Genomic DNA, 23,767 nt, shown 5'->3' with positions numbered 1-23,767 from the left:
ACTCTCTGATGCATAACAAGTGATTGTGAAGACCATGGCCTGTATCAAACGCACCTTAGTCTCCAGAGAGATACCACTGCTCTTCAGTACTTTGGAGAGGTCCCTAACAGCAGACTTTCCCATGGCAATGTGCCTTCTAATTTCCTGGCTACTGGTGCCAAGACTGTTGACTGTGGAGCCAAGCAAACTAAAGCTGTGTACAATCTCAATCTCTATCTCTTCACCATCCATCCTGATGCTGCCAATTGGTCCAGTGGTGAGAATCTTTGTCTTCTTGACATTGAGCCTCAATCCATACTAGAGGCTGCAGTCCTTGACCCTCTGCAGCAGGTGCTTCAGCTCCTCTTCAGTTTCAGCAGGCAGGGTTGTGTCACCTGCACAAAGGTTGGTGATTCAACTCCAATGGAAGTTCCCTCAGGAAATGATCAGCAAACCTGTTTCAGCAGATCACTGCTATAGATTGAATTGTGTCCCCCAAAATACTCCCTGAAAACTGTGCAGCAGTCTCTTCTGTGTACTTTGATGCACTGTGAATTTGCACTGAATCAACAGCAACTAACAACAACAACTCGTATCTACAAGTGGTTCAAATTAAAGAAAGAATGGCATGAATCACTAAAAAAAACACTGCCCTACAAAGTTCCTACCTCTGGAAGATCTTTTCTGACCACATAGAGTTCAGACCCCTATTTTTTACATTCTGTGATTTTCTTTATGAGCTTTAATCAAAACTATTAGCAGCTGAGTATTTACACCACTATACCAAGAGTAACACAAATTAAAAAATGTGGGTCATCTATTACAAGGTTAAAAGAAAACAAAAGAAAAAAAAGAATGTCACATTTCAACTCCAGGAAGAAAAAACACACAAACTACTGATACATTAACTGGGACAATGGGGTTGGTGTGTTGGAGTTAGTGAGACAGGCTCAGGACAGGGAAGGGTTCAGAGCTGCTGTACACAGAAAGGGTTGCTTATACATCGCAGGAGACTCAACGGCACGTAATAGCAATAACATACTGTGACAGGTTTGGAAACAGGAGTGGCATCCACTTCCTAAACAATATGCCTCCGGAAACTCTATGAACTTTGATAAATGTCTATCATTGTAGAGGGGCTTTAGGCCTTTTGTTCATAGGGTCGCTATGAGTCATGCTCAACTCGAAGGAAATCAACAACAACTACACTGTACAAAATAAAATGTTACCAAAAGCCCAAGTAAAATACCTTAAAAAAAAAAAAATAATCTCATTCTTGTTGAGACGGATTCAACTCATAAACTGGTCCTGAAGTGTATTTTCCAAAGCGATAAATATGAAGAAAGGAGATTGTCTATCATTTCAAAAAAGTTAATTTAAAAATCATACATTTGTGTTCTAATCATTTAAACCATGCTGAGAATGAAAGTCTAACCAGAATGAATTAAAGATTAAATGGGTGTCAACGGTGGTACAGTACTAACATTGAAAGGCTATCCTTGCAAGCAATTTCAGTTTGAGCAACTCAAACTATTTCCCTATTCCTACTATCCCTGGGTAGTGCAAATAGTTAAACACTCAACTACCTAGCTAAAAGTTGGCATTTCCAATCTACCTTGGAATCCTGAATACAAGTCTTGGCAAACTGCTTGAAAAAGGCCACAGCACAAAAAGCCAATGGAGCCTACTCAAGATCAATACCAACTGGAGTCAACTCAAAAGCAATCAATAAGAAGACCTAGTGTAGTGATTTATAGCTGCTGGGTTCTTGGAGGCTCTGCCACAAGTATTTTAAATACTAGCAACATCATTTTCATGTATTCAATTATACAAGCCAAAAAACAAACAAACAAAAAACCCAAATAAATATATACATACACACAGACCCCAGCCCTCCTCTGTAATAGTAAGAGGGATGTCAGAAGAGACTCTGAAAATTCCCCTAGGGCATCGAGAAGCCAAAAACAAAGGGAAGAGAAGTGGAAGTAAAAAGCTGAACAGAAGATTCCAAAAGGCAGCTCAAGAAAACAAAGCAAAGCTGTATAACGGAATATGAGCTTGACTTGGAGAATAAAAAAACTCCTGCAGCACTTCTTCAGCTGAAAACACTGCGGGGGGGGGGGTGGTATTCAAGCCAAGCCTTGAGCTGCAATACTTATGAGATACTATGAGTAAAATCCTGAATGACTTTAGGAAGGCTCAAAAGATGGAGGGGACCTTTCCCCTTTCCTTTACTAACACCCCCCTCCACCCACCAAATTGTGTGACTCTATGTCCAGTGTGAAAAACAATGTAAATGAATTTTATTAACTTTGTACATAAACCAGCATAAAAGAAAAGTTACAAAAAAAAAAGGAGGGAATACACAGAATTGCTATAACGGAAAAAAAATTGGCTAATATTGAAATATTTTGAAATATTTCAGAAAGTACTTTCAAAAGTCAGTGGTAATGAAGGAAGAAGTCCAAGCTGCACTGAAGGTATTGGCAAAAAATAAGGTGCCAGGAAAAGTAATTGACATATTTCAACTAACAGATGTAGCCATGGACATGCTCCTCAGTCTATGCCAGGAAATTTGGAGAACAGCTGCTTGGTTGAGTTACTGGAAGAAATCTGTTCCAATTCCCCCAAAAGGTGATCCAACAGAATGTGGAAAATACTGAACATTATCATTAATATCACATGCAAGTAAAATACCACTGGAAATTATTCCAAAAATAGTTAGAATAATACATAGATAGAGAACTGGCAAAGTGCAAGCTGGATTTAGAAGAAGCTGAGGCACCAAGATTATCACTGTTGATGTCACATGGGTTCTGGCTGAGAGCAAAGAACACCAGAAGAATGTCTATTTATGCTTTATTGAGTATTTAAAGGCATCTGACTGGATCATAACAAATTGGGGTTAACATCGAGAAAAAATGTGAACCCCAGAACACTTAAATGTGCTCACTTATACCTAGACCAAAAAGCTGCTTTTGCCAACAAAGCAAGGGTTTAAAATTAAGAAAGGCAAGTGCCAAGGTTGTATCCTTTCTCCATACCTATTCAATCTATATACTGAGCAGATCATTTGAGAAGCTAGAGTCTATGAAGAAAAATGGGGCATCACGATTCACAAGGAGACTCAACTATCTGTTTATGCAGATTATACAAACTTGCTGCTGAAAATCAGAAGAATTTGAAGTGCTTGCTGCAGAAGATCAAACAATACAAAAAAAAAGTCTCTCTAATGCACCAATAGGTAACATGATGGTAGATGGGGAAAAGACTGAGATTGTCAACAGCTTCATCTTACAAGGATCCACAATCAATACATTTTGTACCAGCAGTTAGGAGACTAAGAGACATGTTCACTGCCATGAGAAACTCTACGTCATGGATCTCTCCAAATTATTGATGACCAATAATGTTAGTTTGAGGATTAAGGTGTGCCTGATTATTTTCAATCACTTGGTATGCTTCTGAGAACTGGACAATGAATAGGGGTGACAGAAGAAGAATCGATGCCTCTGAACTGTGGTATTGAGGAAGAGCACTGAATTTCCTATGAAATGCCAAAAAGAACAAAGAGATGTGTCTTGGAGAAGGTGCAGGAGAGTACTCTTTGGAGGTTAAGATGATAAAACTACACCTTACATACATTGGGCAGGTTGCTAGGAGAGTTTATTCCCTGGAGAGGGACATTATACATGGAAAGGTGAGGGGACAGCTAATGCAAAGAAGACCCTCAACCAGAGAGAAAGGCACAATAACTGCTGTGGCAGGCTCACATATGTCAGAGACTGTGAGGATAGCAATGGATAAGACAGGATTTGGATCTGTTTTTCATAGGGTTATCATGAGTTGTACTCAACTAGACTGCACATAATGACAACAACATTGATAAAAGGGAGCTCTGGTGGTCTAATAGGTAAGGAGTTGTGTTGATAATTCAAAGGTAGATGGTTTAAGTACACGAACTTCTCTAAGAGAGAAAGATGGAAAATCTCTCCTTAAAGTTACAGCACCTGAAAACTGCTACAGGGTCAGCTATGAGTTGGTTCTCACTGCATGACTCATAATAGCAATGATTACATGAACCCCATGATCTCATAAACCAAATATTTGCAAGAGATTTAAGGGTAGAATGCAAAGTCTCTTAATCTCATCACGACTTAATCAGATTTCAGGTGTGTTTTCCTGGGGTGTAGCCTGGAATACCTTTTACTTCACTACAGAATAAAGAGGACGAAATCAAGCTGAAAGAAGGTGGTGGAGGTGGTGGTGGTGGTGGTGGTTAGATGCTGTCAGTCAAGTACTATTCATAGCTACTCTGTGAACAATCAGTCTGAACACTGTCCTAAATGCTACCACCAAAAAACATCCAGGAGTGAATGCATGTGTTTAGATCCAGGCTCCTGTGCAAGGGGAAGATCAAGATACATGGAAGTGTCCAAGAACACCAGACCTACAAATGCTGGTAGAAACAAGGGCTTTTCCCTACAATGGAGAGAGAAGCTGTGAGACTGGCATAATAGTAAAAACTATGAGTCAAAAAATGTCAGCCAGTGTTTGGGTGACAGATGACCAGGCAATGTTTGTTCTTCTCCACAGGGTCATCATATATCAGGTAACTCCATGGCAGATGTCGATTTTCTTTAGATTGTAGATAAAATGGTTTAATAGATACATTTTAAATTATCCTAAAGAAAAATCTTCAGTGTTGCTATATAAGTTTTTGTTATTTCATTATATTCATGAAATTACTAATTTTGATGCAGTTACCTATTAAATGTGCTATAGATATGCACATGTACATGAACACAAACATATAGACGCACTTTACCAAATTTGCAAAAATGACGTAAGTTTTGAGGGCACAGCTATAAAATACAAAAGACTGAACAAAAGATAGAGTCTTAAATCAGGGATCTACGTTTAGGTATCGAAAATGCTCAAAATGAAAACCCACAGTATAAAAGGTGACATCATATAACAAGAACAAGTCTCATAATAATTTCTTTTTCAGTGCAAAGAAAAGTCTAATGTCACCCTCTGTTGCTACAAACCTGGATGGCAATGTGCTTTGAATGTTAAGAACAGATATGTAATTCACACTCATTAGTTCCCACGTGACTCTGTGAGTCTCATATAGAAAAATTTACTTGTGCTTTATATTTCAAATTATGACACAGACAATACCCGATATATATATGTATGACTCATTTTTTTAAGGTGTGAAGCTAGAGGTTATCTTTCACTGTAAGGTACCCATAATACGATGAAGGTTTTGAAAAACAAACTGCTTGAGCAATAAATACAACAGTTCGCAGCTACTCTATGCTTTTTTAAAAATTATGATTTCCATAGGTTACTTAGAAATTGGCCTTTCATTCATTCTTCTATATAGATTTCACTTTCCCTCCTTCCCTTAAAATATAGCCACATCTTTGCTCTAGACTAGTTTCAGTTGATAGAGTATGCATGATAAGCTTCAGAGTATCAGCAGGAAGCCATTAGATCTCCAACATCTATCAAAGGGCCTGGTTACTGATAACTGAATCACAGAGAGAAAATGAACTAACAGTCAAATAGCAATTTATCATAAAAAATGAATATAGTGGGCATTATTAAGCCACTAATTCTAGGCTAGAGAACCTGGTGGCACTCAGGTGGTAAAACATTTGGCTTCTATCCCACAACCTCTCTGTAGGAGAAAGACGAGGCCGTTTTCTCTATAAAGGTTTCCTGTTTTGAAAACCCTACTGGGACATTATATACTCTGTCATATAAGGTCACTGTGAATTGGAATCAACTCCATGACAAACGGTACTGTTTGGTTTTTTGTTAATTCTAGGGCTTTTTCCAATAGTCCTAATTATGTGCACATCACCACTCGGCACAATTTAAAACAAAATATTTAATACTGAATTCAAGATATAAGTTGAGTCTCATGATGGTGCATTTTTTAAAATATTATCTACCTTTTTTTAGAGTAAATTTACAGACATTTTTTTCAATTGGGAAAAAAAAAACTTAAAGAGAAAATTTATAATTTTGTTAGCCCACACCATGGAAAAAAATGAGCCATACATATATCAGGCATTGCCTGTATCACAACTTGAAATATAATGCACAAGTAAATTTTTCTTTCTGTATGAGACGCAAATAGTCACATGGGAAAGACAGAGGAAAACTGACAGAATATAGTATTTCCTTCTCCAGACACGAAAGGAGAGCTGTGAGAATAATATTGTCACAGCAAGGAGATTTTAATTATTTTCCAAATTGAACACTAACAGATAGCTATCTATTAGGCTGTCTTCAGACAAACTCCGTAACAAAGCTATACACTAAGTACTTAAAAGAAAATAAAATTGGCAATAGTAAAGGAAATAGTATACTTGAGTCTATTTCACCATAACCATAAATTAGGATGAAAAGGAAACAGCAAACTGTGCTTATTGCTCATCATCCTGAATGTAAATCTACATAAGAAATCTAGTTATGAATATTTTGCCTCCTTACTTTCATCTGTTTAAAACATGCAGATGATGTATTTCTCGCTATCTGAATGTTTTATGTATAGAGTGTATGTGAGCTATCTGCTTCATAATCTAGATTTGCTCTCTTCTTTTTTTCTTTAGTCATGTTTTAAATCTGTTTACTTTGGGAAATTGAAAAATTATCTGAAAATGTTCCCATTCAGCTGGATGTTATCTTTCACTGCAAGGTACCCACAGGCTGAAGGGTTTGAAAAATAAACAGCGTGAGCAATAATTTCCTATAGTGGGATAGAAATTGGTGATGAATGACAAATCTGGGAGTAAAAGACTTTCTTAACCTTTATGCTTAATTACTTAGGAAATATGTGATATTGTCAAAAGGGACAAATTTCAAATGAAACATAAGGTAACAGATTAATAAGTAAATGCGGAGACATTCCTAAAAATGAAAGTGGAAAGAAGCTGGTCATAAAAAATAGTTTTAAAACAAGCATAGCCCAACAAAAGTACATATAAACAAAACTATGAAAAAATACACATGCAATTAAAGACTATATAGTTTAGAAGCAATGATGATACTACATGGATGCTGTTCCCTTAATGAAGTTTTAATCTCCAAATTTACTGAGAATGATAGTTCACCTGTGATTTAAAAGCTTGTAATTCTGCTTGAAGCTCATTAATTTTTGCATCTCTTTTCTCCAACTGAGCCTGAGTATCCTGGTGGTCAGTAAATTCTTTTTCATACTATAAAGAAAAAAAAAAGTAGAGAAAGATGAAAATGACAAGTACTATTCTTTACACAGAAATATATCTCTATCTGTCAGAAGAACATAAACTTCGGAACTGGTTTTACAAAAGCAATGGTAGGTATCTGCTAAGTCACCTACAGTTTTTCTCTGGTTCTCTCCAGGTCCCACCAAAATCGTTTATTTGCAAGAGAGCAGAAAAGCCAAAGAGGGAGTCTGTGACCTTCTTCTCCCAGCTGAGCAAACTGCCCTATAGTTATCTGCAACCTTGGCATTTTGCTTAAAAGTCCCTAAATACCAATGTAACTTTGTGTAAAATCATAAATAGCAAAGCATTGTGTAGAAATCCCTTCCCCCTACCTGCTTAAAATTTATCAGTTTATCATTACTATTTAAATAGTCCATTTTCTTTTTAAATTAATAAACAATTTCATTCTATAAATGCATCAATTATTTACTTTCACCTAATAATATCATAAAGTTAAGGACTCTCACACAGGCCGTAATGTTCAATAACATAAGAGAATCAAGTCTGCCATATTTATCATTAATCTTCCAAAGACAAATTAATCTTTCAGAGTCTCTAATGCAATATCATGTGTGAGAAAAGAAAGTCATAAAATTGGATGAATTAATTGAGTTTTCTAATTTATAAAGCCATTCATCAAGATCTCTGGTTTCCATCTTGGATTCAAATAGCTTCACTCTGCAATCATCATAACTGAAGCGGAGGTGAATTTCAATAAGGGATTGCCTCATACTCAAGAACACGTAGTCAACTCAAAGTATATACAGTAAAAAGTACTCATTCAGACACACATTATTTCACAAATAAATTCTAAATATAAAATATAGTCAAACCTCAATTAGGAAAATAATAGCACAGACTTCAATAGTTTACTAAGAACCTCCTATTTGTATCTTTAAATCATTCTTCACACAAAAAGGTAGTCATGAGCCCCTCACCTCACAGCTAGTAAGAAATACCAGCAGCAAGGAAATTAGTTTGGTGATTCCTACAGTTATCCAAACAAGAAATGAGAGCCTGCCCGAGTCCAAGTAGAGGAGAGAGAAATGGAGAGAAATGAAGCAAGACTATAGAATCCAAAACAGAGAGATCTGATAGAACATAGGCAATGAATGAGTTACTAAGATAAACGCTGTTTGTGACTTCATCAGGTTGAAAATAAAATGCTGTGATTTAAAAAAAAAGGAAAAAGAGGCTATGGAATGAGGGCACAGGAGTATATCAAAAAAGAACAAAAACTAATTTGGTCTGAGGTACATAAAAGCATTGCTAGCTGCTGGGAATTAAAAATAGACATGTAAATATTGCTGATCCTTGGGTTTCTCACTTAAGACTAATCCTACAACAGAGATATCATTTCCCTGGGTAAGCTTTTGCTACTTTTCTAAGACTAGACGACCACCCTTTTCTACATGATTCCACAGTACGTCAGGGGTTTCCTATTATGAAAATTATCAGATTGTTACGTAAAAAAAATCACAATTTGCTTATAAAATAGCACAGTAACACAAACATAGAGATTTATTGTAGGGGATAGTCTCCTCTGCTTTATTCTAATATTTTCAGTAACATACATTCATAACAAAAGTTAAAAATACTGGAGTGAAGTGGATGAGACACCTCCGGTCAAATCTTCCTTTAGTTGTTGAGTCAAGTACAAGACCACGTATTATAGCACTCTATTCTCCCAGCACCAAAAACTCTGAGAGATCATTTCCTCTACTGCTGTTTGTGTAACTGCCCAAATTCTAAAGATATACAGCAAGAAACAAAATAACTAAATTCTCATAAGAAGGAAGTCTTTTTCCTGACAATATTGATATGCTCACTAAAATATTCTTACACTAAAAACCAGAAGGAAAAGAGAGTGTTTAGAAAAACAAACATAAACCTATCAAAGTAGCCAGAGTCATAATTAGTACACTTTAAGAAAATGTATTACATTAACTTAGTCTTATTGAAAGTAACTGTATTATTCACTAAAGAGATAAATTTCAACATCCTCCTCCATAAAAGGATCACAGGAAATATAAAGTTTGCTTTAGCATTTTTATAATATCTATAGTCAAATCACAGTAGCTTCAGGGATAAAATGAATCTCCATTAAAGGCATACTTTAGAAAAAGTGATATGATAGTCTTCTTCTTCAAAAAGAGTTACTAAAGCAATATTACACTTACAAAATTACACTCAAAAATGTCAAGAAATATAGTTAATGTTGAGGCTCTGCTTAATTTTATTCCCTAAGGTAAATGTATTAGTGCGCCTGTACAAGAAGGTTGATAATTCAATATTCGCTATGTACTTTCTGACATTTCTGCTCTTCATTTTTCAAATTTATATACCAAAATAAAGAATGTGTCTAGCAACTAAGATAGCTTCCTGCCTAGAGCAAAGTATTTACATGTGTCCTTATAAAGCTATCAGAAAGAAGTTCTTGCTGATATACACAAAGTGGTTCAGCAATAGAAATATTTTATGGAGCAAACAATATTTTCTGAATATATTTAAGATGTATCATTTCTGACTCAAAGGAGATAACTAACCTTAAACAAGGTCTTTCTTCCATTTATATTCAAAATTTACAATTTCAAAAAGATATGTTAAGAAATGATGATGTTTAACACTTTCAAATAAAGTATAAGAGCAATTTATACTATAAGCAAATTAAGAACTTAGTTGACTTTTCAAGGAAGCTGGAATGCAATCACTGAGATTGGAATACAAAGAAGGCTTGGTGAAGGGCTCCTCAACAAAATACTCCTCTATAACATAAACGAATCTATAAATCAATAGTAACACTCCCTGATGATACTTAATTGAAATGATTCATTAATTTGTTTCCTCACTAAAGCATCATCAGAGTAGTGAAAAAACATTCATAGCCACAGTCCAGTCTCTAGCTTAAGACTAGGGATAAAAAAAAAAAAAATCTCAATATATGTGTGGTGAAGTTAAATGTCTGGGACTTCTTAGAGCAGGACTTTTATAATTAGTTTGGAGCCTACAGCACACAGTATTAATTTACCAGTTTTCATAAGTTATTCCTACAGAGTATTTCAAGAGAGACATTTTACTGCTTGTAGCTGGTACATGATCAAAGTAACAAAAAAGAAGTTACTTAACTTCTCTGTGCCACAATTCCTCATCTATAAATGGAAAGATCCACTAAGGATTTTAATATAGCAAATAGTTGACGATCATTGGAACATATAACACTCATCAAGTGATATATTCTACCATAGGATATAACTCTCATCAACTATTTTATATACTGGAATCCTATCAAACATCATTTCTGACAGATAATCTCTTTTGTATTGTGTAAGCAAATCTTGTTTGGAAAAGGGAAAGTTTGCTCAGACAAGTGATATCTGAGTTCTGTGTGATGAACTATGATTGATCAAAACAAAAGCTGAGGATGTTTACAATCTGCAAGTGTGTAAAATTCTTTCAAGCTAGCATAGGTCCCTCCACATCAAACACATGGGCTCTTTGGCATTATGTCTGTTGTCTTTATGTACTAGGTAGTCTTTTTTTATTCATAATAACAACATATGACATCTTTACAGGAGATTACCAGGGGCGGGTGTGTGTATATAAACCCCAGGCAGGAAAGTTACAAAGGTAGTTAATAAGGTAAACAAAAACAAAGATCCCTCATGAGTTTCCTTCTAAAGAGAGAAATAAAAAATATACCAAAAAGATAGAAAAATATTCATAAAAATATAAACATGTTCATAGAAAACAACACACAAAACACAGACAAAAATACACCAAACATGTAATCTGTCAGAGAGAGCAGTTGAAGAAAACTAATCACGAAAGATGTATATGGAAGTGAAGTTTACAAATGGGCAACTAGAAACCGTACAATAATGAATGGTCAATACAACTCTCTAGAAGAAGTAAACTAGAAGAGGGCATGTGAACCAAAGTCCTTGAAGCACAAGGCTACCTGTAGGGGCTCTCTACACAGTATCGCAAATATTTCAATACTAAGTTACTTACTTTCTTAGAAAGTTCTGATGCTTTTTCTTCAAATTCTTCTAGTTTGGCTTGATCTATGCAAACATCTAAAATTGAAATGACAGGTAGATTTTAATTGCAGTATTTGTTAAATTTGTTACTATTTGAAAAGTTTACAAAGGGGAAATCATAGAAAAGAATTGGAGATACTGTGAGCAATATAAGAAAGCACGGATAAAAATGTTAGAACACAGATAGGTTGTCTGAATATGACACCAATGCCAGAAAGCTAAAAGAAATGGCAAATCTAATTAAAATTTTAAATCCTAAGAGACAAACAGGTGACGATCACTTATACATATATCTCTCAAAGGTTTCTCTCATCCATCTATACATATTTTGAAGAAGGAAAATAATGACTAACACAAGCTCAAAAGCAGTCAACAGAAATAAAGAGAAAATAATGAATTGGCATGAAAAACTGGATTCTCCTGTACTACAGAAAAAAGCAATTTTGCTGATGAAAAACCAAATCATATGCACTAAAACTGAAAATGTATATTTTTCTTTCTCTAGAAATTTATTTCTGGGACTTTGCCTTTAAGCAATACTTTGCATCAAAATATTGTTTGTGTTTGCAAAAAAAAATAGAAAATTTTGAATGCTCATCAATAAAAAATTGATTAAGTAGCTTATGATATATAAACACATGATAGGTTCCGGTGCAAAAGGACTATTTGTAGATTAAAATGCAAAGATTTCCCATGATGTACTGTACTACTTTTTAAAAATAATAAATAAACATATATACACATGAAATGAAGAGGGTCAACCAAAAAAAGGAAGCCCCCCCCCCCCAATGAAGTGGATTGGTATTTGCAGCAATGGTCTGAAGTATATCAACGATGGTGAAGATGGCAGAGGATAAGGCAGGATTCACGTCTGTTGTTCAATGTGTTGCTAGTGAGTCATACTCAACTTGGCGACATCTCACAACAACAACACAGGAATACACATACAAAGAGAGGCTCTTATATTGAAAGTAACTAAATCACTGAATCCAAATTCCCAACTACAACTTCAAACAGCACTTTCTGCATTAAATTATTCTGGATACTATCATCTATAAGTACAATAAGTTGTTGTTTCGTGCTGTCAAGTTGACTGCAACTCATCCTCTATGCATTACATCACTGAACCTTGCTCTATCTTGAGCCAATCTCACTGCTTCTGACACACCTACCCTCATTACCCCAGTTATTGTGTCAATCCATCTTATGTAGGGTCTTCCTCTTCTGAACAGTCAGTACCTCAACCTAAGCATGATGTCCTTCACCAAGGATTGGTCCCTCCTGGAAACAATCTCAAAGTATGTGAGATGGACCTTGAAAATTGTTGCCTCCAAGGAGCAACTTGGTTTCATCCTCTCCAAGACAGGCCTGTTTTTTCTCTTGGCAATCTATGAATGTTCAATGTTCTTCCCCAGCACTACAATTCAAAGGCATTGATTCTTCTATGCTACATCATTATTTTTTGATTGATCACTTAAGATATTTATTGTGCATAATATCCAACTATTGAAAATAAAAACTATTTTCTCCACCTAATCTCAATAATAACCGTATTTCCTAATATGGTTGGCTAGATAATATTAAATAAGTAAATCTTTCATTCCTGCTCCATGCTCTTATGGTGGAAATCAATACATACTGTCTAATGGGGCCATATGTCTGCACACCTTTCTCAACCACTGACTAACCTCTAATCTGCTCTAAGCTACTTATGCAACTACAGTGTCATGCCCTCCTGTTTAAGTGTTCTGTATCTTGTATTTAAGTTTATCCTAAACATATAAAATTATATAATAAGAGATTCTAACCATAGCAGTACGTCTCACAGAATCAACCCATATTTGCTTCCTCAACAAATATCCTTTTTTAATTGAGATTTTGATAGAAGATTAAGTTCATTCATTGTTGCACATTTTTCTCCCTGGCCCACACCAGTTAGCTTTTCTCTTTGAAAAAAAAAATTATTTTATTGTTGTACCATTTCCCACCCCCACCCCCACCCCAGTCCACTTTACTATGCACCTCTTACACTGGACTGTTATCATACAAATAAAACCTAATCACACTGTCCTACAATTCAATGTCAAAACTTCTCAGTACTCTGAAAAAGTATTCTAATGTGGGATTTTTCTTTTTTCTTTTATATTAGTCCGACATTTTCATTTCACTTTTAGATCATTATTTTTTTTAAATTCCATATCCTTCCACTTCCTAAAGGATTTTTAGTATCTCTACTATTAAGGAAAAAACAAAAGCTATTTCTCTGTCAGTGTAATTAATATTACCCCTTTCTTGACACATTTCATTCTTCTTCCTAAACTCACACAACAAGTGAAGAAACTAAAATCTCAAACAGATTTAATTACAAAGGAAAGGTATATTTTAATGAGTTTTTCAGATCACTATAGATCTTTGGTGCTATAACACATTTCTAAATTTTGCAGAGGAAATGTACACTATTTTACACTAGTAAAATAGTAGTCTACTAATGATTAGTTATGATATGTTTTTGTTGTTGTTATGTGCCATCGAGTCTCTTGAGACTCATAGAGACCCTATGTACAACAGCCCTAAACCCTGCTCTATTCCTTGCCAATCTCACTGTTTCGACACGCCTATCCCCACTACCCCAGCAATGTAATCAATCCATCTCATCGAGGGTCTTCCTCTCCTGCGCTGTCCCTCCACTATACTGAGCATGACAGCCCTCTTCAAGGACTGGTCCCTCTTTGCAATGTCTAAAGTAAGTCAGACAAAGCTTCAGAATCCTTGCCTCCAAGAAGCAGCCTGGCTTCACCCTTTCCAGGAAGAACTTGTTTCTTTTCCTAACCATCCATAGCGTATTCAATACTCTTCTCCAGCACCAAAGATCAAAGCCATCAATTCTCCTTCTATCATCCCTAGTCATTGTTCAGCTCTCTGAAGCATGGCAAGTAATGACAAAGACCATGGCCTGTATCAGGGGCACCTTAGTCTCCAGACTGCATCGTTGCTCCTCAGTAACTTGAAGAGGTCTCTGACAGCAGACTTTTCTAATGTAATCCGTCTTTTAATTTCATGGCTGCTGGTACCAATAGTGTTGATTGTAGAGCCAAGTAAACTAAAGCTTTCAACAATCAATCTCTTCACCACTTATCATAATGCTGCCAATTGGCTCAGTGGTGAGAATCTTTGTTTTCTTGATGCTGAGCTTCAATCCATATAGAAGGCTCCAGTCCTTGACCTTCTACAGCAAGTGCTTCAGGTCCTCCTCAATTTCAGCAAGCAGGATTGTGTAATCTACATAATGCAGACTGTTGATAAGTCTACCTCTATCTTGATGCCACTCTTCTCCTCACAGAGCCCAGACTCCACGATAATCTACTCTGCACATAGATTGAAAAGATACGGAGATAGGATATATCCTTGATGCATACCCTTCCTAATTTTGAACCATGCAGTGTTTCCTTGCTCTGTTCTGAGGACTGCTTTCTGGTCCAAGTATAAGTTTCACATGAGCACAATCAAGTGTTCTGGGATTCCCATTGCTCTCAAAGTCAGCCACAGTTTGTCATGATCCACACAGTCAAATGCCTTTGCATAGTCAATGAAAGACATTCCTCTGGTACTCTCTGTTTTCAGCCAAGATCCATCTGACATTATAATATCTCTAGTGCCACAGCCTCTTCTAAATCCAGCCTGTACATCCGGCAGTTCTCTGCTGATGTGCTGTTATAGTCATTTGTTGGATGATCTTCAGCAGAATCTTGCTTGCATGTAATATCAATGATATTGTTCTATAATTTCCACACTCTGTTGGATTACCTTTCTTTGGAATGAGAACAAATATAGATCTCTTCCAGTCAGTAGGCCAGGTGGTTGTCTTCCAGATTTCTTGGCACAATTTGAGAAGAACATCCAGGGAGGAATCTGTTTGTTGAAATATGTCAGTTGGAATGCCTGACTGGGGCCTTGTTTTGTGCCAATTCTTTCAGAGTAGACTGAACTTCTTCCTTCACCACCATAGGCTCTTGCTCATACATTATTTCATGAAATTCTTCTGTGTCCACCAATTCTTTTTGGTACAATGACTCTGTATACTCTTTCCATCTTCTTTTAATGCTTCCTGCATCATTTAATATTCTGCCCAAATAGTATCGTATCAATGGACTTTGTTTAGTTGGTTAAACTCACTAGTCAATGTGCGCTTGTAATGAATAAGTTACCCATGCAGAATTTGTAATATCATGTTGGTAATTTGGAAATGTGTGTTTGCCGATTTAAGAAGATCATCTGAAAGTTAACACATTTCAGCATTATTCACTCACCACTAGTTAGTATAAACTGACTTACAGCTAATCCTCCAGAGGGTTTTCAATTCTTGTAAATCACATGGAAGAGAATACCCATCCTCCTGAGGAGTCACTACAAATTCAAACCATCAGAGATATGCTACCTTTAGTTAAGTAACACAATTCTCTACAGATTTTGCGACCAGAGATTCCGTCTGACTACAGAATATCAAAATCACAAGCTAATATCACCATCAATTTTTTAAAAATCACCTGTAATTTAGTATTTATGATATATTAATCTGATGAAAGCAGAACCACACATTTTCCAAGTTTTAAATTCTCAACTTTAAAGCTTAAATTTTAACATTAGTCACAAATTTCATCATTTTATCTTTAAGAAAAAAATTGAGCAAACTACCCAGAAAAGCTGTGCTTACCAAGCCGAAGGTGGGTGATTGTCATCTGTGGCCCTCGGCCAGGTTCAAATTGTCTTCCTGTCAAACATTCTTCTAGGTGGTATAGCACTGGTCTGTGCGTTGCTGTACAGAGGTAACTCATGGTTGCTGTGATGCTGAAGCCTGTGACAGTGATGTGCCAATCGTGGTAATGGGCACCCATGGTGGACAGTGTTGGCTGGAGCTTCCCGACTAAATCAAGCCTGGAAGCAGGAGCGGCATCCACTTCCAAAATGGCTTGCCTCCGGAAACTCTATGTACGAACAGTGCTCAGGCTGTTCGTTCATAGGGTCGCTATGAGTCATCTACGACTCGACGGCATTAAACAACAACAAACAACAACCCAAGTCTAAGAAAATAGTTTCTTTCAAGTTAATAATAGCATTCCTTGAAACCTTGTGACCAGTCCAGTTCACAATGCAACCAACCACAGAAGTATTTGTCTAGCTATCAGTTTGTGCAGAAGAAATACATTAGGTGTCTCTCTTATGATATCACACAGCATATCGACAAGGACGTTTATTCAACTAATGAAATTCAGTACTATTGATATGTTAAGAGTTTTTCCACGGACATGTTTTATTTTTTTTTTTAAATCATTTTGTGAGCTAATTCTCTAGAATTAACCCATGAAAAAAGACATAGTAAGATATTTCTACTTAAATAATAGAGAAATACTCACCTACAAACTGACTCAAATCTAAATCTAATCTTTTTCTGTATGTGAAGTCTGGATCCATTCCATCTCTATGCAATACAATCTGGGATACACACTCATCAATTAATTTGAAGTACTGTTGTCTAAAATCAAACAAAAGAATAAATATTCATAAAATTTATTATTCGAACTTAGAGTATAGGAAAATCTCTAGTAAATTTGAGTGTAATAATTATTTGTTTCAACAGTTACCAGATTTAAGGTCACAATGAGAGTAAAGACAGCTGTCCGCACTTCCCGTCTAATAACTTCAAGATATAATCTTAGAGTCTTTGTTTTAACTGTTAGAAAATATATATAGTGCTTTAAGACTGATTTTCTTATAAAAGTCAGAACTCTGACTTAATTACAGAAGGAAGTTAAAAAGAGAACATTAACAAGTACTAATAAATCCACGGAGTTGTCCTCACTAGAAATCATCACTTCTATTGTAGCATTCTGAAATAAGAACCATTAAAGAATTTTATGAATATAAAAATCCTAACCTCCCTACCTATGCTTAGGTGTTTCTTAAATGAACTTTTCTTGAAATAGAAAATTATTTGAATAAGTCGCAAAAAAAAGGTAGAGATAGAGAGGAAAATGAACTGTACAGTAGCCCAACCTTCGAGAATCAAGGACCTTCCTCCTAAGCCAACAGAGATAAGAGGACGCTTTCCCTAGAGCCGACATCCTATTTGGACTCCTAGCTCTGGTGGCCCAGTGGTAAGAAGGCCAACTCAAAGGCACACAGTTCAAATTCATCAACTGCTCCATGGGAGAGAAAGACTGGCCATCTCCTCATGTATGATTTATTGCCTCTGAAAATCTACTGGAGGGTAGGCCCGTAGTCAGTTCTGACTGGATTGTTGTTGTTGTTGTTGTTGATTTCCTTCGAGTTGAGCATGACTCATAGTGACCCTATGTACAAAAGGCTTGAAGCCCCTCTACAATTATCGATATCTAAGAGATGTTTAAATTATGAGAGAATAAATTTCTACATGTTAAAGACTCATTTTTGGTGTTAGAGAAGCACCAGATAAACAAAGACTGTGTATCATTTTTTAAAAAAGAACCAAAAGTTCAGTTCGTTTTTTGCTCACTTGTACAATTCTCAGTTGAGTTCATCACTAGCATAACATAAATATTGTGCAAGAACTCACAGAGAAGGCAATTCTAGCAAGAAGTACTCCAGATTCTAAAATTACAAATGTAGAAAGTAATCTCTGTCAGTAATATTGGTAAATTTATGAACATTACCCTGCTTACAGTTAAGGAATAAATTGATCTTATTTCACTGATAAAATGTCATTATTGCTGCAGAGTATTTTAAAGTCGCCATTATCTCTGTAGTATTTTGAACAAATGTCAGAAATTATCTCCCATGTTCTGCCAACCTCTTCACGTTGTTAAATACTGTCTAGCTGGATCATAGCTGACCCTCCAGAACATTTACGGAGACTATAAACATCATGGGAGGAGATTCCTCATTTTTCCCCTTTTGATAGCTAATGGATTCAAAGTATCTGCCTTTGGGTTGGCAGCACAACTTCTTATTCACTAGTCCACAAGAGCTCTTGCTACTTTCAAATAGCTTGGTCTTCTGAACATGTTGTTGTTAGTTGTTGTGGAGCTGCTATCAACTCCTGGTGACTCAGTGAATGCAGAGCAGAATTGATCTCTAGGTTTTCCAAGGCTGTGACCTCTCAGAAACAGATGGTCAAAACAGAACTTCAAAGAAGTCTCTGAACAAGTTAACCATTTGTATAACCCCAAGATTATTAATTTGAACAAGTTATTATTTATTAGATCAGAACTGAATGTTCTTTTCTTTACTCTCCAACTACTTAGGGTTGCTATTTACCCTCCTTAAGGAAAAAGAGACCTATCTTTGGTTGGCTAATTACATTACGTTACAATGAAATTTAAATTTTAGTAACTACGTGAAAATAACAGGAGATTCTAATTTTTTCATCTACTAATTCTTACAAAGTAGTGCATTTTTGTATAGTATAAGAAAAGACGTGGTCTACCTACTTGCAAAAAGTTAAAGAATCTATTTTTATATAATTTAGTTTAAAATGCTCTAACTTCTGATAGAACACAGTCTCATTTAAGTAAGATGAAAATTAAAAATGAAGGTAAAAACTAAAACTAGAAAATTCATAAATAAAAATATTCATACATATACATGAACATGTGAACTTTATTATATGTAAATTTTAAAACTCAATACAATTTTTAAAGTCAAATGTATGGAAAACATGGCAAAGAATCATAATTCTTATGCAATTATAGAATAAAGGAATAACTTTAAAACAATCACAATATTTGCAGTCATAATAATTATAATGAATCTTGAAACAAGGAGGGGGAGGAGACAGAATTGTCTTACTATATAACTCTAATAGGATTAACTCTGCCTTCATAGTTACCACATCTTGAACAAAAAGCAAGGTCTGGATGGTACGTTAAGGCTCTTCCCTTGAGATATATGGTTTAAAGTGACATGGAAGACTAACAAAAAAATGATATCAATCTAGTCTTCTCTGTATCACTAAATGTCACATTGGTAATATCATCATATAATATTTTCCTAAGACTCTCGATCTCATTAATTTTAAGTCATAAGATCTTCTGAGTAGACCCTAGAACTGTTGAGCTTTTTATTTAGTTTTGAAGTTAGGCACAACTTCATGGTCTCTTGGACCATATAAAAAAGGATTCAGTTATAACTAAGACACAGTCCCTGTAGCAGTACATACATATTCAAACCTTTGAAAATGAAGGAGTGGAGGGTTCTTGGCAACTCAAGCACCATTAGATGGTCAAGAGCAAGGAAACAAGTCAAGAAACGGGTAGGGTTACTTTAGAACAGATGGGGCTTCAACTGCATTTTTATGTAAATTTGGGGTGGATGTATAATGTTATAATTAGCAGGATACCTAGGACATAAAGCTTTCTTATTTGATGAGTTAACCAGTGTTTTTATTATATTTTTTAAACAAGTAATTGTTCAAAATTTTATATTTTTAAGAAAACATCAGATCAAAAAAATATCACTGTTATTACACTCTTATATTTTAGAGTACTAATAGAAAATTCTAACTACAAAGGATTAGATAGACTATCTGTACTTATAAAAAGCTACATTTTTACTTTTTTTTACTCTTATTCTACTACACTGTCATATACCTACCATAATTTAAAAAAGACATAGCTAGCAAATCCCTCTAATTAGCGTGAGAGAAGCCAGAATGCCCACATTACTTGAGAATAAATTTTAGCAAAACTAAAATGATAGCAACAAGAATTATTTTAAATTTCAAGACAGTATTTTTCCTCATAAAAGTGTAATAAAAAGTAATAGAAGTGAAAAGATCATGCAGAGAAAATTTATTCAGTATATACCATGTGCCAAGTATGCTGCCAGTTATAGCCTATACACACAATTCAGTGAGTTACACAGTGAATTACACAGTAATATCAAATAAATATCTACAAATGAACTATAAAATATGGAGAAAAAAGTTAATCTCAGATGCTTAAAACACAACCAAACTTGAAAAAGCAACTGTCTAGCTATGATATGATGTTGTTGTTGTGTACCATAGAGTCAGAACCTATTCATAGCTGACCCTTTTGGCAGATTTTCAGAGGAGTTAATCACCGGGAGAAGAGTGCAGCATTAAATATCAGTATATTAATAAAGGGCTCAAACACTGGTAAAAGCAATACTCTGCTGATCAGAGCACTCCTAGAACCCAATACAATACATAGAATTCTTATGCACATAATTTTTAAAATGTAGCATAACAACATCATTTTTACTTTCTAAGCACTAACCAGAAAGTATTATCAATCATAGGATAAACTTCTACTTTGTTGCTAGTTTACATTTTCATTCAGCTGAAAGACTATAACCAAGAATCCACTGGAATTTGAAGAATAATAGTAATGTCTTATCAAAATATATGCCCAAAGAGAACACCATACACTCTAACTGTACATTATTACATGATAAAACTCTCAAAATTATCCATTTGCTCAAAACAAACACCAAGTGAATTTCGCAATTAATGGTTTGTTATTAGGAAAATAAAACATTGGAATACAGCTTCCTCTTACCTTATAAAGTAATCATTTCGAATCAACAGAAGATGCTGAAGAATAGAAATAAAATATCCTTCTGCTCTAGTTTCCTTAACCATATTCCACACGATGCTGTAAACATCAGATGCCTCAGTAAATTGATTATTAAGGAATATGTTAGTTTATTTACACTCTACTTTGAACAGCTGCAAAAACAAAACAAACAAACAAAAAAATCCCACCACAGACTAATCCTTAAGGCTTGGCAAGATTATTGAATGTGTAAGTTTAAAATCAGTTAGCAATAGAGCTCTTAACCAAAGTGACGGTCCCTGAGGAGAAAAATGCAGCAGGCTTCATCCAGAGACTCTCTTCAGAAACCTTAGGAGTAACTTCTACTCAGTCCTACAGATCACTGTTGCTGCTGTTGTTGATTGCTGTCAAGTCAAGCACGAGTCATAGTGACTCCATGAACAAAAGACCTAAGTCTTTCCATAACTATTGTCAATTACAAGTTCATAGAGTTTCCAGAGGTATGTGGTTTAGGAAGTGGATGCCACTCCTGCTTCAAAACCTGTTTTATAACAGGGAGCTCCACCAAACACTTTTGACAATAGGAAACCATTCTGGTATTTGATACTTCAATGGTACAAGGTTCAGCATCAGAGCAAACCCAGGTTACTACATACTGCATATTGACAAAGAGTGATGGACAAACTGCAAGAGTGTTCTCCAGATATAACAGTACTACTTTCATTTAGCAGTGGTTAAGTGTCATCAAGTTGCATACAACTGAGAGTAAGTTTTACACAAAAGACCTGAATTTTATTATTAATATATCTGTACATTTATAATTTAGAGAGTTTGTAAATTAGCAGTCTAATTATCTCAGTGTTAACAGATACAGGGTTTGGGTTCTGGAACTCTAAAATAGAAATCATGTATATTCAACATGTTATTTCCAACACAGTATAAAAGGTTAATAATAAGCAGGGCTACTAATGAGAAAACTGATGATTCAAGTATACCCAGAGGTTTCTTGAAAGTAACGCCTAGTTATCAAGTTCTGATAGATTACAGACACTGAAAACTCTAGGAAGCACAGCCCTACTCCCATATATATACTCTGAGTTAGGCAGCAATTGCTTGCTTTGGGGGATTTTTGGTTTTATTTAACATGCGATAAAACATTGGCAGTTCGTATGGAAATGAGAATAACTGGGGCAATGAATTGACTTAGAATTTCCTGGCTTTCCCTTTACAAAAATACCTAACCAGCCTCCTTCCTCGAAACCAAGACTTAGTAGGAAAAGAACTGTATATCTTATATTAGATTCTGGGAATACTTTACTCAACAGAGTTAGCCAGGTTATATCTATCATGGAAAAGCAGAGTGGAGGTTAGGAACTGAGCGAACTCCAATAAGAATTCAGCCATGCACAGACCCACAGGGTTAACATGGGGTTCCCATGATTATACATATACTAAAAACATAGAAAAGGAGCTAACCACTAAACTGAGGTCATCTTACATCTAATGCCAAAAGCTCTGGGGTAAGAAACAAGTAACAAACTGAATAGAAGAATACATTTAACCATATTATGATGACTGCATAGTTCAACAAATTAACTGAAGTAATATACCAATTCTTTGATTTTTTTTTTTTAAAAAAAAAGGAAACCTTCACGAGAGGGATTGACACAGGGACTGTAAGAACCAGGCTCCAGTGTGGTAAAGAGAGTGAACATGGGGCAGGCCAGGGCTACAGGCAAGGTTCAGGACTGACTCAACAGCATGGAACGAGAGAGACAGTCCAATTGTGCACACTTTGATGTCTGCATCCATAAAAATGCACACTAAATTTAAAAAGAAGGTTTGATTTCACATTGTTTACACCGAAATGAGAAGATTTTTTTTGAGGGGGTTATTTATTGTGATTTATTCATAATTTTACACAACAAAAGGATATTCAAGTTCAGCTTTAATATCTTCGAAGCGATGAGATAATTCAATCAAATCTTCTTCTTTATGCTCATCAAAGACTTTAAGTTGGATATCCAGGCCATCATTCTTAACACACTTTAAATTCTAAATACATTCAGCAAAAAATAGAATAAATCATTTTTATTATAATTATAAATAATTGCAAACAAAGTAAATGTATTCCTTTAAATAAGTCAAGCTTATAACATTCAAGCATTTAAAGTATTAAACAATATTTAATTTATCATCTATATTTTAAAAATGGATTGTTTTTCAATACTAAGCTTTTTCCTACAGACAATTTATTCGTGAAGGTAATTTATCTAAATTCATCCCTGCTCAAATGCTCTTTAAATTTAAATATTCATAAAGAGACTGCTGGATACTTACTGGAAATATCTCTTTCAATCCACAACGCATAAATTCATTTCTGATGTGAAGCCTCAGGTCCAAATCATCAGGAGATGTAATAAGGGCATTGATGAGCTGCATACAAGCTACCTACAACAGATTATATGGCAAGCCTTTGACTTGGTTGAAAGAGTAAAAAAACAAAAATATCAAGTTTTTATTCCAAATATTCACAAAAATCTTCCCACACAATGCTGTTTTTCTTAATTGCTCTTGAGTTGGTTTTGACTGTTGGTAACTCCATATGAGCAAAGGAAACCCATACTCAATAGAGTTTTTAAAGCTGTGACATTTTTCAATCCTTTCTTCCAAGGCAACTCTGGGTGGGTCTCAATTGTCAAGCTTGTGGTTAGTATTCCAGCTCTTAACCATGTGCATCACCAGTGACTCTTTTGCTAACCATAGAGCTTATTAAAATCATTATTTCAGAAGTAAATTATCTTAGTCTATTATAAATTACAGAAAAAAAAATATTACTTCAGTGGAGTTTTATTGGTCATTTGTTTGGGGGATGAACTTTAGGCACTGAAACGTTTCCTTAAAAAAAAAAAACACCTCACTTTAGCCAAAA

The 23,767-nt window shown here is 35.2% G+C and overlaps 1 protein-coding gene across 1 annotated transcript in view; it reads right to left on the bottom strand.

Moving 5' to 3' along the window:
• Positions 1-23,767, bottom strand: part of DIAPH3 (diaphanous-related formin 3) — a 740,013-nt gene that overhangs the window by 488,767 nt on the left and 227,479 nt on the right. The window contains exons 10-15 of the mRNA XM_006882733.1: positions 23,176-23,286; positions 22,772-22,890; positions 20,839-20,955; positions 16,696-16,814; positions 11,256-11,320; positions 7,110-7,214 (exon numbers count right to left, since the gene is read on the bottom strand). Of these exons, the coding sequence (XP_006882795.1) occupies positions 7,110-7,214; positions 11,256-11,320; positions 16,696-16,814; positions 20,839-20,955; positions 22,772-22,890; positions 23,176-23,286 (636 nt within the window). The remainder of the gene's footprint in view (positions 1-7,109; positions 7,215-11,255; positions 11,321-16,695; positions 16,815-20,838; positions 20,956-22,771; positions 22,891-23,175; positions 23,287-23,767) is intronic.

The sequence above is a fragment of the Elephantulus edwardii genome, unplaced genomic scaffold (genome assembly GCF_000299155.1).
Source record: "Elephantulus edwardii isolate Elephantulus edwardi_28Jun2011 unplaced genomic scaffold, EleEdw1.0 scaffold00023, whole genome shotgun sequence".
NCBI lineage: Eukaryota > Metazoa > Chordata > Mammalia > Macroscelidea > Macroscelididae > Elephantulus > Elephantulus edwardii.
Note: the sequence above shows the minus strand (reverse complement) of the source record. Positions and strands in the feature narration are given on the sequence as shown.